Source organism: Parambassis ranga, chromosome 21 (assembly GCF_900634625.1).
Source record: "Parambassis ranga chromosome 21, fParRan2.1, whole genome shotgun sequence".
In the NCBI taxonomy this organism is placed as follows: Eukaryota; Metazoa; Chordata; class Actinopteri; family Ambassidae; genus Parambassis; species Parambassis ranga.
In genome coordinates, this window is record NC_041041.1 from 5782717 (window position 1) to 5795861 (window position 13145).

At 41.5% G+C, this 13145-nt stretch overlaps 2 protein-coding genes across 2 annotated transcripts; both read left to right on the plus strand.

Moving 5' to 3' along the window:
* Positions 1-516: 516 nt before the first annotated feature.
* On the plus strand, positions 517-3210 carry LOC114426486 (olfactory receptor 10K1-like; the record flags this gene model as incomplete). Its single annotated transcript, XM_028393919.1, has 2 exons — positions 517-1442; positions 3189-3210. Coding segments are annotated over exons 1-2 (948 nt in total), but the record flags the coding sequence as incomplete, so codon positions are not given.
* Positions 3211-6223: 3013 nt separating this feature from the next.
* On the plus strand, positions 6224-7150 carry LOC114426870 (olfactory receptor 6N2-like). The gene has a single exon (XM_028394530.1). The coding sequence runs from the start codon at positions 6224-6226 to the stop codon at positions 7148-7150; it is 927 nt and encodes a 308-aa protein (XP_028250331.1).
* The last annotated feature ends 5995 nt before the right edge of the window (positions 7151-13145 follow it).

The window sequence follows — 13145 nt, forward strand, 5'->3', positions numbered from 1 at the left end:
TTACACCAGAACTGTCAGCAGTCAGTGTTAGGGCTGACCTCCATTTGTCACACCCTGCTGAATTTTAGGGTCATTTTTAGGTTAATTTACAGCCATTTCCTGTTTTATGTTAAAAGTTCTTACATCTCTTCTTATTTCAGATTGTTTCACTTCCCGTCCTTATATTTCTCACCTGTGAGAAAGATGTGATTGTGTGCCTGGCCCTGATGTCATGTTCTGATGTCTGCTTCCAACAGGACAACACAACATATCACAAAGCTCCATCACCCTGACACCTCTGACCTTTGGAGTTATGTCTTTGATGATACTGGGTGAAGATGTTAATGAGATCCATGGAGGGTGGCTCATGCCGATAAAAGCAGTCAACACTACATACTCTTTCTGCATGTTGGATGTCTCTGTTTATGACAGTATTTCATCTAATGCACAAATGCACATTGAGTTCAGGTAACAAGGAATAAATCTGATGATATGGCAATATGTAATTAAAAACCTAGCTTTTTCCCTTAACTCTTAATGGACAGTGAACTAAATGTAACATATATCACTCTTGGTGGGTATGTAGAAGTGGACAAATACGGATATCTGTATTTTGTGATCATGTTAACTGCATACATTCTGATATTGTGCTTTAATTGTACCATTGTGTGTCTCATCTGGATGCATAAAAACCTTCATGAGCCGATGTACATTTTCATTGCAGCTTTGTTGATTAACTCTGTTCTTTTCAGCACATCTTTCTACCCAAAGCTGCTGAGTGATTTTTTATCAGAGAAACAGGTCATATCATATTCAACATGTCTCTTTCAGTTATTCATGTTTTACTCTTTAGGTGGGTCAGAGTTCATGCTGTTGGCAGTCATGGCCTATGACCGATATGTGTCTATATGCAAACCTCTGAGATATTCATCTATCATGAGAAAAAGAACAGTCACTGTGTTGTTGGCTTTAGCCTGGTTTGTTCCTGCTTGTGAAGTGTTAATCCAACTTATACCGTATGCCAGTAAAAAGATTTGTAACTTTACTTTCAAAGGGATCATTTGTAACAGCACAATTGTCAGACTTCACTGTGTGGAATCAAATGTTCATAATATATATGGCTTGGTTGTTTTTGTGAATGTTATGATTCTCCCTGTGCTCTTTGTAGTTTTTACATACATCAGATTATTTATTGTTGCCTATCACAGCAGCAGAGAGGTGAAGAGAAAAGCTACACAGACCTGTTTACCTCACCTGATTGTTTTGATTAGTTTTTCCTGTTTAGGTGCGTATGATGTGCTGTTACTACGGATGGAGACTGATTTTCCCAAAATCATCCGTTTTGTGATGTCATTACAAATTGTAATCTACCATCCTCTCTTTAATCCGATCATATATGGACTGAAAATGAAAGAAATTTATAAGCACCTCAGGAGGCTGTTTGTTAGAACAGTATACGTTTTGCCTATTGACAGCTGGGTTAAGGTGTAGCCCCCTCTGTGGTACAGGATAAAGCAGGTTAAGAAAATGGATGGACTGACAACAATTGTATGATTACTTGCGCCACAATAAAACTGGATATGATTTTCTGTTTTTAATGCAGTGACTCTCCTTTCATTCTGACCTTTTCATATAGTTTTAAATGAGGTATTTCTGGAGTATTTTAAAGTGTGTTTTAAGGCAAATTGTATATTTTTAGTTAAGGACACTGTATAGGGTTGAAAGTTAGATGTAAAGTCTTTTAAGGTTGCAATGAATTTTCACTACAGTTTAAGGTTATACACCTTCTGCTACTGTGGAAGGTGTAAACAGGTTACATTAGTAAACTATAACTGACTTCATGAATGCTCTAAGAGATTGTGCTGAATGGTGTATATGTATGTATTATCATATGTCATGCTACGAGCACGTACACGCCCACCTCTCTGAACATTACCACCACCTATATTCAGGCTGCTGCTGTGTATGTGTGTGTGTGTGTGTGTGAGTGCAGTGGGAGGGCCATATGAGGAGTTCTGTGCACGCATGGATTTTCTCTACAGTTTAAGGTTATACACCTTCTGCTACTGTGGAAGGTGTAAACAGGTTACATTAGTGAACTATAACTGACTTCATGAATGCTCTAAGATATTTGTATTTACATGTTATTAATTTATATGAGTGGTAGAGCAGGGTTGTCCAATAACCAGAAGGTTGGTGGTTCAATCCCAACCCCTCCTTAGTTGTTGTGTGTCCTTGGGCAAGGCGTCCAGTGGAAGGGCCGTATGAGGAGTTCTGTGCACGGGAGTGTACATCAGAAGCAGACAGAGGCAACAGTTAATGACGCTATACCCAAACAGTGATAACGCAGGCATTTGATGAAGATGCACCATATGAGCATTAAGTCATTTACACAAAAACATGCAAATTAGTGTCAATTTAAAAACATGTTGTGATAAAATCGTGATCGTGATTTTACCATTAAAGAATCGTGATATAAAATTTTTGCCATATCACCCACCCCTAGTTGGAGCTTTGTGTTGGGATTTTGTACAGAGGCTGGCTGTGGCCACACACAACACACATAACACAGCAATATGTCCAGCCTAGAATTAGTGGATATGCATATGCTCTCAACCAGCCCCTCACCACTGGCTTACACAATTTAGATAACAGTCTGAGGCGGAAAACCAGTAGGCGTATATATATATATATATATATATATATGCCCCAAACCATAACAACTGCATGCTATACGTAGCTGATTAAAGCAGGATCCATACTCCGCGAGACAAAGACATTTTTCCCCCCTGCAGACGTTACGCCCACAAAATGACGTCATTTTTTGTCTCTGACCGCCCGCTGATCCGCACTCCTGTGCACAGGGTCCGGGCCGAACTTTGTCTTTCAAGGCTGTGCGGCAACCATGCTGTGATTGGTCGGAATTTATTGTGGGCGTGATGAAAGTGGAGAAGCGCAAGAGCCTCTCCAGGTATATAGGTAGGTGTATAAACAGCGCTGATTCAACAGATTTAGATAAGACCATACCGGTTTTGCATGATGAGCAATAAAAGAAAGAAAGAAAGGCAAGTCAGGGTGATTTGTCACCAATAACTCCAGACAGCCATTCACACATACCAGATGGTGACTGTTATTACCATTCTATATAATCCTACATACCCGGGCATAATAGGCTCGTTAACAGTATATCTTTGCTATTGTTACTTTTAATGTTGCATCTTCACAGCTCATCACCGGACAGTTTGAAGTATCGCAGGCACATTGGAACACAGTAGATGTGCAAATGTGGTCATAAAGGCACAAACACTGAATCTTTGCTATTGTTACTTTTAATGTCGCATTTTCACAACTCATCGCCGGACATCTCACGCTGTTGCAGGCACCCTCTCTGTGTAATGCCCTCTTGCCATGGCACACGTCCTTGTGGTGTGTTAAAAAACTCAGTAAAGTCTTTCCTTATAGTTTAGTGGGTGGGCCGTATGAGGAGTTCTGCACACACACGTCTCGCGGAGTATGGTACCTCGGTGCGGAAAAGACCTTTTTTTGTATCTCTTACCACCCGTGGAGTGCGTTCTCCGCTCTTTGTCTCGCGGAGTATGGAACAGCCTTTACACAGGTAAACTGGAAGTTATACCCGTTAGCTTAGCGATTAGCAATCGCCCTTAGCACCACGATTAGCATAATGTCTGACACATTTACAATACCAAACGTGCTTTTAAAGGCCAGTGTGTATTGTACCTGATGGTTTGTACAGCGTAATACTTACAGATGATAGTTTAAGAAAACCCAAAACAGAGAAAACCAGAGGAAAGGCACTGCCGTGTACTACAGTGAGACTGTTCTTAGTAACTTCCTGTCTAAGTTCTTCTTCTTCCTTTTGTTTTACAGCGGTTGGCAACCAACTTAAAGGAGCATTACCACTACCTACTGTTCCAGAGTATGGGACATTGTGTGAGCTCACAATCTAATGGTCTTTCTACACTGTGTGATTTTTAGCGAACGTATAAGACCATTGCATGACACACTATGCCACTTGAATCTAATAAACTTTGGTATGATCGCCAAGTTTGATGCATGCACATTGTACGATGACCATTTACTGAATCGCAGGCGACCACAGGTTACGTCGTAAGTCAACATGCGACGAGGAGGAGGAGGAAGACTTGGATGCGGATTGACAGGTCATAGCAGCTGTCACACTGTGAGATAGTCATCCTAAATTTCTGACACCGCTAGAATTTTATCTCAGCTTGTCTTTGGTCGCAAGATGCTGACAACGGCCATCGTGGAACCTCTCTCACAGTGCGATGTAAGATAAGATAAGATAAGATAAGATAAGATAAGATAAGATAAGATAAGATAAGATAAGATAAGATAAGATAAGATAAGATAAGATAAGATAAGATAAAACTTTATTAATCCCGAAGGAAATTCTTGTGCCAGAGGTATCAAGTTACATTAAATGCAGTTAAGTACAGAGTATAAGAGTATAAGTGTCACTATAATCCAAAATAAGAGTACAGTACGCAGTATGAGCACAATATATGATACATGGATACAAATATGGAGATGTAAGGTGCTAAGTAAACATAAACATAGACAAGTGGAGGGAATGACAGTGATGCCTGACATGATTATCTAGCGCTTCTCCCTACAGAAAGGGGAGGAGTTATACAGTCTGATGGCCACTGGCAGGAAGGACCTCCTGTGGCGTTCTGTGCTGCTCCTCGGTAGTCTCAGTCTACCGCTGAATGTGCTCCTGTAGGACAGCAGTGTGTCGTGCAGGGGGTGAGACGTGTTGTTACGAATACTGAGGAGTTTCCTCAGTATCCTCCTCTCCGTCACCTCCACCACAGACTCCAGCTCCACTCCCAGCACTGAGCCAGCCTTCCTAATGAGCTTGTTGAGTCTGTTGGTGTCGGCCGTCTTCATCCTGCTGCCCCAGCACACTACAGCGTAGAAGATGACGCTAGAGACCACCGAGTGGTAAAACATCTGCAGCATGGTCTGGCAGACGTTAAAGGACCTGAGTCTCCTCAGTAGATACAGGCGACTCTGTCCCTTCCTGTATATTGCCTCTGCGTTTGTGGACCAGTCCAGTTTGTGGTCAATGTGGACACCCAGGTATTTGTAGCTGTCCACAATGTCCACGTTGGTACCCTTAAGTTAAGTTCACTGAGCCACGACCAAAGATATCTCCACGATTCTCCTACGATGCTCGTCTTGTCTGCGACAGCCCAAAATCGCACAGTGTAAACCGGGCATAATGCCTTGTGTACAAAAAAACGTTCCTGTCTGAGTTCTTCTTCTGCATCTAAAATAAAGAAAACAGAAAACAACCCCTAGATGGCGCATTTTACTAAGTTGTAAACATAACATTGTCCACAGTGGCAACAACAAACAATGACATTCTGATCTTCTCCTGTGTACCACACATCCAACATGTCCCTCTGGTCCTCCAAAGACTATTAATAAAAATAACCTTTTTGTCAAATAGTCCCCACTTTAAAATGCTTTAACAGCCTACAAGAGTATCATGACCACGTCCATCCTTTTATGAGCACAGTGGACCATCTCCTGATGTCTACTTCCAGCAGGACAACATGGCCTGTCAAAAAGCTCCAATCATCTCCAGTTTACTGTAGTTTACTGTAATCAAATGGTTTTCACAATTTTTTCATAAACACAGCAGGGCTGGGTTTACGTACAGATCATGGTTTAAATTAAAACACAAACATTCATGACATCTAACATGACATAAAGAATAATATTCTCCTCTGTCACCCTCAACAACACATAACATGTGGGTGGCAGATACATGAACAGGACAGGTGGTGGTTCCCAGCACTCTGGAAGTATCAACTTCATATTCAGTTAACCCAGTGATGATGGACTGCCTTCATCACCTGCCAGTAACAGTACAGATTCTGCTCCTACAGTTCAAATAATCCTCTCTGGATTCATTTGCCTCGCCCTCCTATAAACTTTGTCCCATCTTCAGTTTTGTTTTTCATTTGAGGACTTTGCATCAAACTTTGGAGGCCTTCAGAGTCTGTTTACAAGAACAGGTAGGAGTTCCAGGGGTTTAATGAAATCCATGGAGAGTAATGAAATCTAATAAACAAGTTTAGACTGACCCAGAGGTGCAATGTCAGGTTGCACTAAATGAACAGTGCAGGTACAAGTAGTACTTACATTCACCACTGATATCTGCCTCTTCCATTCGGCCTAGCAGGCAGCATACATGGATGAAGAACTAAATGTAACATATGTAACTCTTGATGGTCATGTGGAAGTGGACAAGTACAGATTTCTTTATTTTGTTATTCTTTTAACAGTATATATTCTAATAATCTGCAGCAATTCTGTCATTGTGTATCTGATCTGGGTTCATTCGGACCTCCATGAGCCTATGTACATTTTTATTGCTGCTTTGTTGGTGAACTCTGTTCTTCTGAGCACTGTCATCTACCCGAAGCTTTTCATTGACTTTCTATCGGAGAGGCAGATCATCTCTTATCAAGCCTGTTTGCTTCAGTTTCACTTGTTCTACTCTTTAGGTGGTTCAGAGTTCTTACTGTTGGCAGGCATGGCTTATGACAGGTATGTGTCTATATGCAAACCTCTGCAATATCCGAACATCATGAGAAAAACCACTATCAGCATTCTGCTGGTTTTAGCATGGATCCTGCCGGCCTCTCAGGTCGCGGTGCCAGCTGGACTCAGTGCCACTAAAAAACTTTGCAGCTTTAGTCTGAAAGGACTTTTTTGTACCAATACGGTTTACAAACTTCAGTGTGGTTTGTCAACAGCACAGGTTATACATGACATGGTGATTTTGCTGAATGTTGCAATCATCCCTGTGCTTTTCATTCTGTTCACATACACCAGGATACTCATGATAACCCATCGGAGCAGCAGAGAAGTCAGGAGAAAAGCTGCACAGACCTGTTTACCTCACTTAATCGTTTTGACTAACTTCACCTGTTTGTGTGCGTATGACGTTATCACTGCTCAGCTAGACTCAGACATTCCAAAGATTGTACATTTAATAATGACTTTACAAATAGTCATGTATCAGCCACTCTTTAATCCAATCCTGTATGGACTGAAAATGAAGGAAATATCTAAACATCTTAAGAGGCTGTTGTTTCCAGTTAAACACATCTGATACATTAACGGTGAAACAAGTAATGATGTCCAAAGATGTTGACTCTTTATAATGGTTGATATATTGAAAGTATTTAAGGTTACAGTATGCTGATGTTATTAACAACACACACAAGGACAGGATCATTAAAAGGTAACCAAGCAAACCTGCTGATGTAATGATATCAACATTAAGACTTCCTATACATCCTATCTCATCTGAATTTATGAATTAGATGTTTACATAAACCAAAGATTATTTAATGCAACATGTCAGCATTATAAAGGCTTTGCTGTCCTTCTTTAACTCTGTGTTGACATGTTGGTCCCCATTATCAACAGATTGTGTTGTACTGCTTTTAAAATATCATTGAGATTTTCTAGAGTGATCAATAAAGGTCACAGTAAATGCACAGTATTAATATCATACTAATGCCATGCTTGTACAGTGCTACCATATTAAAATGCTTGTTCCATCTTATTCTAGACAAGACTGACCAAAACACACAGATTTGTGTTGCTCATATGCTGATATATGGACACTTCATGTATATTGTTTTAGAATAAAGCAACAATGTACATATTCTTAACTGCTTTGATGAATTTGTCTAAATCTCTTCTGCCTGTTTTTTAAGGTTATGTAACCATTGCTTCTGTGGAACATTTAAATACATTAGTCAATTATACCTGACTTTATGAATATTTCTTTAATCATTGCTTCTCAAGTATTTTATTTACATTTTTATGAATGTATTTATGAAGTGTAGTTTGTTATTTAATGTGCATAGCAACATGTAAAACTCTTCTGAATACTGAAAAAAGCATCAACATTATTCAGACCCTTTCTTCCTGTAAATGCTGAGGATGTTTGGTTCCTATGGGGGTGTTGGGGCCCACTTTTGTTACACCCTGCTGAATTTTAGGGTCATTTTTAGGTTAACTTTCAGCCATTTTGTCAAGGTTTGTGCAGGAGGTGGACACAGATGCAAGAGCACAGAGCAGTTTAAAAGTTAAAACAGTCTTTATTTACTGGCCAGGGGTCCCAGAATCAAAGTCTCACAGGAGAGAAACACATATTCACACTTACGTGGCATACAAAAACATGGCTTGACAAAACAAAGTCCTAGGCAATAGCAAGACACTAAAACAAAACAAACACTCGGCATGGCATACGTGAGCATACAAGGAACACAACCAGAGGTAAGGCTGGCAAGGCTTGGACGAGAAGACAAACCCATGAACATCATAAGACGAACTGGCCCAGAGTGAAGGGGAGCCACAGACTAAATACACAGGGAGCAGGGAAGACAATGAGACACAGGGAGACACATTAGGGAGGAGCAGGTAATCAAACAAGGAGGGAAACCACAGGAAGCAAAACAAGACAATACACAAGGAGGACAGGACTATCAAAGTAAAACACAAAGACACAGCTATAGCAAGGACAACAAAGACAACAAGAAACACAAGAACTAAACAAAAACCCAGAGAAAAAAAACATCAGCCCTACAACTACAAGGAAAATAACAATAACTGAACACAGGATAAAACAAAAAACCCAAATCAAGGAAAACAAAACCAAAAAAAACACAGGGTCATGACAGGAACGGCTCCCAGACGTTCCACTAGTTTAAAACCAAGGAGAGACCAACAATAACACATGGAGCTTAAGGTCAGAAAAGCTGTGTCCCAATTCAGGGTCTGCATCCTTCGGAGTGTGCATTTTAAGGCCGCTTACGTCACAAAGCTGCGCGAAGGCTGTCCCAATTCGCCAAAAGTCAAAGTCCTTCAAATGCGTCCTCCAAATGCGTCCTCCTTTTGCCTGAATTTGGAGGATGCATGGCTACCATCCTTCGTGGCCTTAAATATCCCACAATGCTTTGTGGGCCTACTTTTTGTCCAATAATACAATGACGGACCAAGGGAGCGGCACTGGCAGGAGTGCCGAATTCACATTTAAATGTAAGTAAAGAGCAGTAGTTTGAGAGTTTTAAAATGCTAGTAGTGATAGCAGCATTAAATAGTGGTTCAGTTCTACACGGCCATCATTGAGTCCATCCTCACCTCCTCCATCACAGTGTGGTACGCTGGGGCCACTGCCAGGGACAGGCACAGAATGCAGCGTGTTGTGCGCTCTGCTGAGAAGGTGATTGGCTGCAGCCTGCCATCTATCCTAGACCTGTACGTCTCCAGGACTCTGAGGCGTGCAGGTCGGATCACAGCTGACCCTTCTCACCCTGGACATGGACTCTTTGAGCCACTCCCCTCAGGCAGGAGGTTATGGTCCATTCGGACCAGAACCTCACGCCACAAGAACAGCTTCTTCCCCTCTGCTGTTGGACTGTTGAACTGTAATTAATGCACTGCTCTGCACTGTCACTTCACAAGGACACTTTAGTATAGTCACTGCACAATGATGACTATTTGCACTGTTTACTCCATCTTGCACTACTTGCACATTAGTACCACCTCACTGACTCATGTGGTACCTGTACATTACTACATTATTACACTGTTCCATTCGTTCATATAAGGGTCTATGTTTACCATTTCATCCGCCAAGTATTTTATGTTCTGTTCATTGTATGTCTGTTATGTCATGTCAATTTAGCCTTACTTTAGTTTATTTACTTAATTTTATCTTAGTTTTTATCTTATTGCATGTTAATTATTATATGTTCTTTGTATGCACCAATCACTAAGGCAAATTCCTAGTAATGTGAACCCCCTTCACTTACATGGCAATAAACACGATTCTGATTCTTATTCTAAAGAGCCAAGTAATAATTACTCTAACACAGCTATTTCCACAACAGCTTGGAATTGAAATAGCTATAAAATTACTATACTTACCCTCTGAAAGTAATCATGGTCGAGCATACCGTACTCCAGGGCAGACACCTCAGTAGACAGCTGATCCCGCCAGGGAGCCCCACTGGCTGCCTCCAGCCCATTCTCCCCTTCATCCTCCGGCATGTCCTCCTGCACTCCATCCTCTGGGGCCATGATGTCCCCAGCGCCCAGGCAGATGTTGTCTCCATTGTGGCACCCCATCCTTGTCTTCTTTCCTAGTGTAGAAGCTCCAGCAGCACCGCCAGGGACTCTCTGCTCAGCCGGAGGTCTTGGGTGGTGTCATGATTGTTAAAAAAGGTTTGTAGAACAGGGACCTGTACATTTATGCAGCAGTAGATCAGCCCTGTCTGGAGACATGAGGGTAAGAACAAGAGGTTTAAACTACAGCTATTGATTTACAGCTGATACAATTCTAGTGAATGTTAACAGTTCTTACACATTTAACTAATCAGTTTAAAGTATTCAAGTCTTACAAATGAATAAATACATATTACATTTAATCATATTTGTCAACTACTGTTTATATGGCAGGCGTTTGTTCAGTAACTGGTATATTAATTATTATCAATAGTATGGGTTATTACAGCAGCAGGTTAACGTTACCTCTCCACTGCGCTCTCCCATCCTGAAATGAACGAGTCGGTGCCGATTTCGCTGCCGCTGAAGCCGCCTCTCCTCTTCCTCCAACAACATAAATATTAACCCTCAGGCATCACTTTAATTTACTACCCTTTTGTGTCATTAGGGGACAAAAAAGTCCACTTCCAAAAAACTGCTATAAAAAATTGACAGATTAATATTTTTTCTTCCTTTTTCTGCATAAATATGTTAAACAACTTCAGCCCTGTTCAATACTATCAAACATTAAATCATTTTGAGGAATTTAACCCTTTAACCCTTTAAATGCCAGTTTGATTACTTGATGTCACAGTAATTTTTTTATGAAGAAAACACAAAAAATGAGTTATTTTCCACAAAACAAAAGTTAGGTGGCTGAAGCGTTATATTTATATCTGTCATGGATAGGTCAAAGATTAGCCAAAATATTGAGTTTGATGCATTATTAGTTTTTGTGTAGCAGCAGTTTAAAATGGTATTTTCCACTTAGGTCCCATTAACTCCTATTATAATACTACATTTTTTAATATCATAACTATAACAACATATAACCATGCATTTCTTGATGTAAGGGTTTCATTTTTGAAAAAAATAGTTAAATTTGACATTTTCTACTGTTCACCACTAAAATCAGCCATTAACCCATTATATTCCTATGCATAAAATCCTTGTGTTTTGTGGATGTGTTTTGAATTGTGTTCAGTAGGCTGTTTTAAGTGTGTGTGCATGTGTTTGTACACGTGTGTATGTGTGCATACGTGTGTGTGTGTGTGTGTGCGTGCATGCATCTGTGTGCTGTTTCATGTGTCTTTGCAGTAGTCATTGTTGGTGTTAAAACTTATGTATGTAATGTCTGATGAAGTTACTTCAGTATATACCATCCACAGACATACAAACACTCTTTCAAGTAAACACTGGCTGGGACACAGCTTAAGAGTCAAAAGGCAAATAATCTTTGGTCGAGGAGTTCAGGAAGGCCCAGGCTAAGGGGCAACAGGGGCAACGGAAGATGGAAACAGTCAGCGGGCTGGGCAGGAGCCCAGAAAAAATTAAGTCTGAGGGGCCCAGGAGGTTTTGCCAGAAGCAGAGATGACAGGAACCCCTTCCGGGGTCGGAAAGGAGACTGTCGTGACCTTCCCTGGTCACCCCGGATTGTCAGATTCCGTCTCCTGTATTCAGAACATTGAGTGAAAGAAAATACCCTGGGTTTTGTAGTTTCGACTTTTGCAAAAGGGAGAACACTCAGTGAACACAGGCCTTTCAGTCTGCTTCACTCCCGTCCATACGTGTTCTGCCCTTCCCTGGACACAGGCTTGTTTTATTGAAAAGTGGAGTTACATTTGCATAATAGATAAACAGTTCTTCAAGACCTTCGTAGGTATTCCCATATTGGGACATGTTGCCCTTTTATCTCCACCTACTAATTATAATAATTGGTCTAACATATTTATGACTATGAAACACTTTGTCCCTTCTATGTTGGATGATTTATTTTACGTCCATGCCTCCTAGTGCTTCGGCCTTCACCGCATCAAAGAGTTCCTCCCTAACTCTCTGTAAGAGTTATAGATGTGTTTTTCTCTAAGTGTAAGCTTATATAATCAAATACATATGTGGTCTATATCATGTCATTGCGTAAATAACCTTGTATACTTCACAAGACCCACCTGATACAAGGCTGTGAGCCCTCTGGGGTCTGGGCGAAAGACCACCTACACCAAAGTTATGGACCTTCCTGGGTCCAGAATGACGCACCACAAAAACGAGGTTGCGGACCTTCCAGGGTCCGGACAAAAGGAGGAGGTCGAGACAGGAACCCCTCAGGGAGGAGGCAGGAGATGAGAGGCAAGGACAGGAGACCCACCAAAGACCGAAGCTTGAGCTCCCCAGGACTCGAACAAGAAGCCAGGAACTGAGACCCCCCAGCAACCAGACCACGGACCACCAGGCATGGAGACTCAGGCCCTCCAGAGTCGGAAAGAGAACCCAAAAGCGATGGACCACCAGAGTCGTAACTGGAACTTAGAGCTGGGACAGGAAACCAGAACTGTGGACCCTCCAGAGTTGGGACAGGAAACCAGGGCTGAGGACCCTCCAGGGTCAGGACAGGAAACCAGAGCTGAGGATGTCGGGACAGGAAACCAGAGCTGAGGATGTCAGGACAGGAAACCAGAGCTGAGGACCCTCTAGTGACAGGGTAGGTCACTAGAGCTGAAGATCCTTCTGGGTTGGAACTAGAACTCAGGGATAGAGGTCAATCTGACCTGGAGCCTGCCCTCGGGCGGCACCAGAAGGGATGATATCAGATGGGATGCGATGACGAAGGGATGACGTAATAGATCTGCAGCACAGTATACACAGTATACACATTATAAGAGGTTATCATTTCAATATGAACCCAAATGAAACATTTTTTACTGCAAGTTGTTGTCACCAGGAATAATGATACCAACTTCTACTATCTACCCATAGCAAATTGTACATGAACAGTCCAGCGTGTAACACCTCTGACCTATGGGGTTATATCTCTGGACTGTGACTGATGA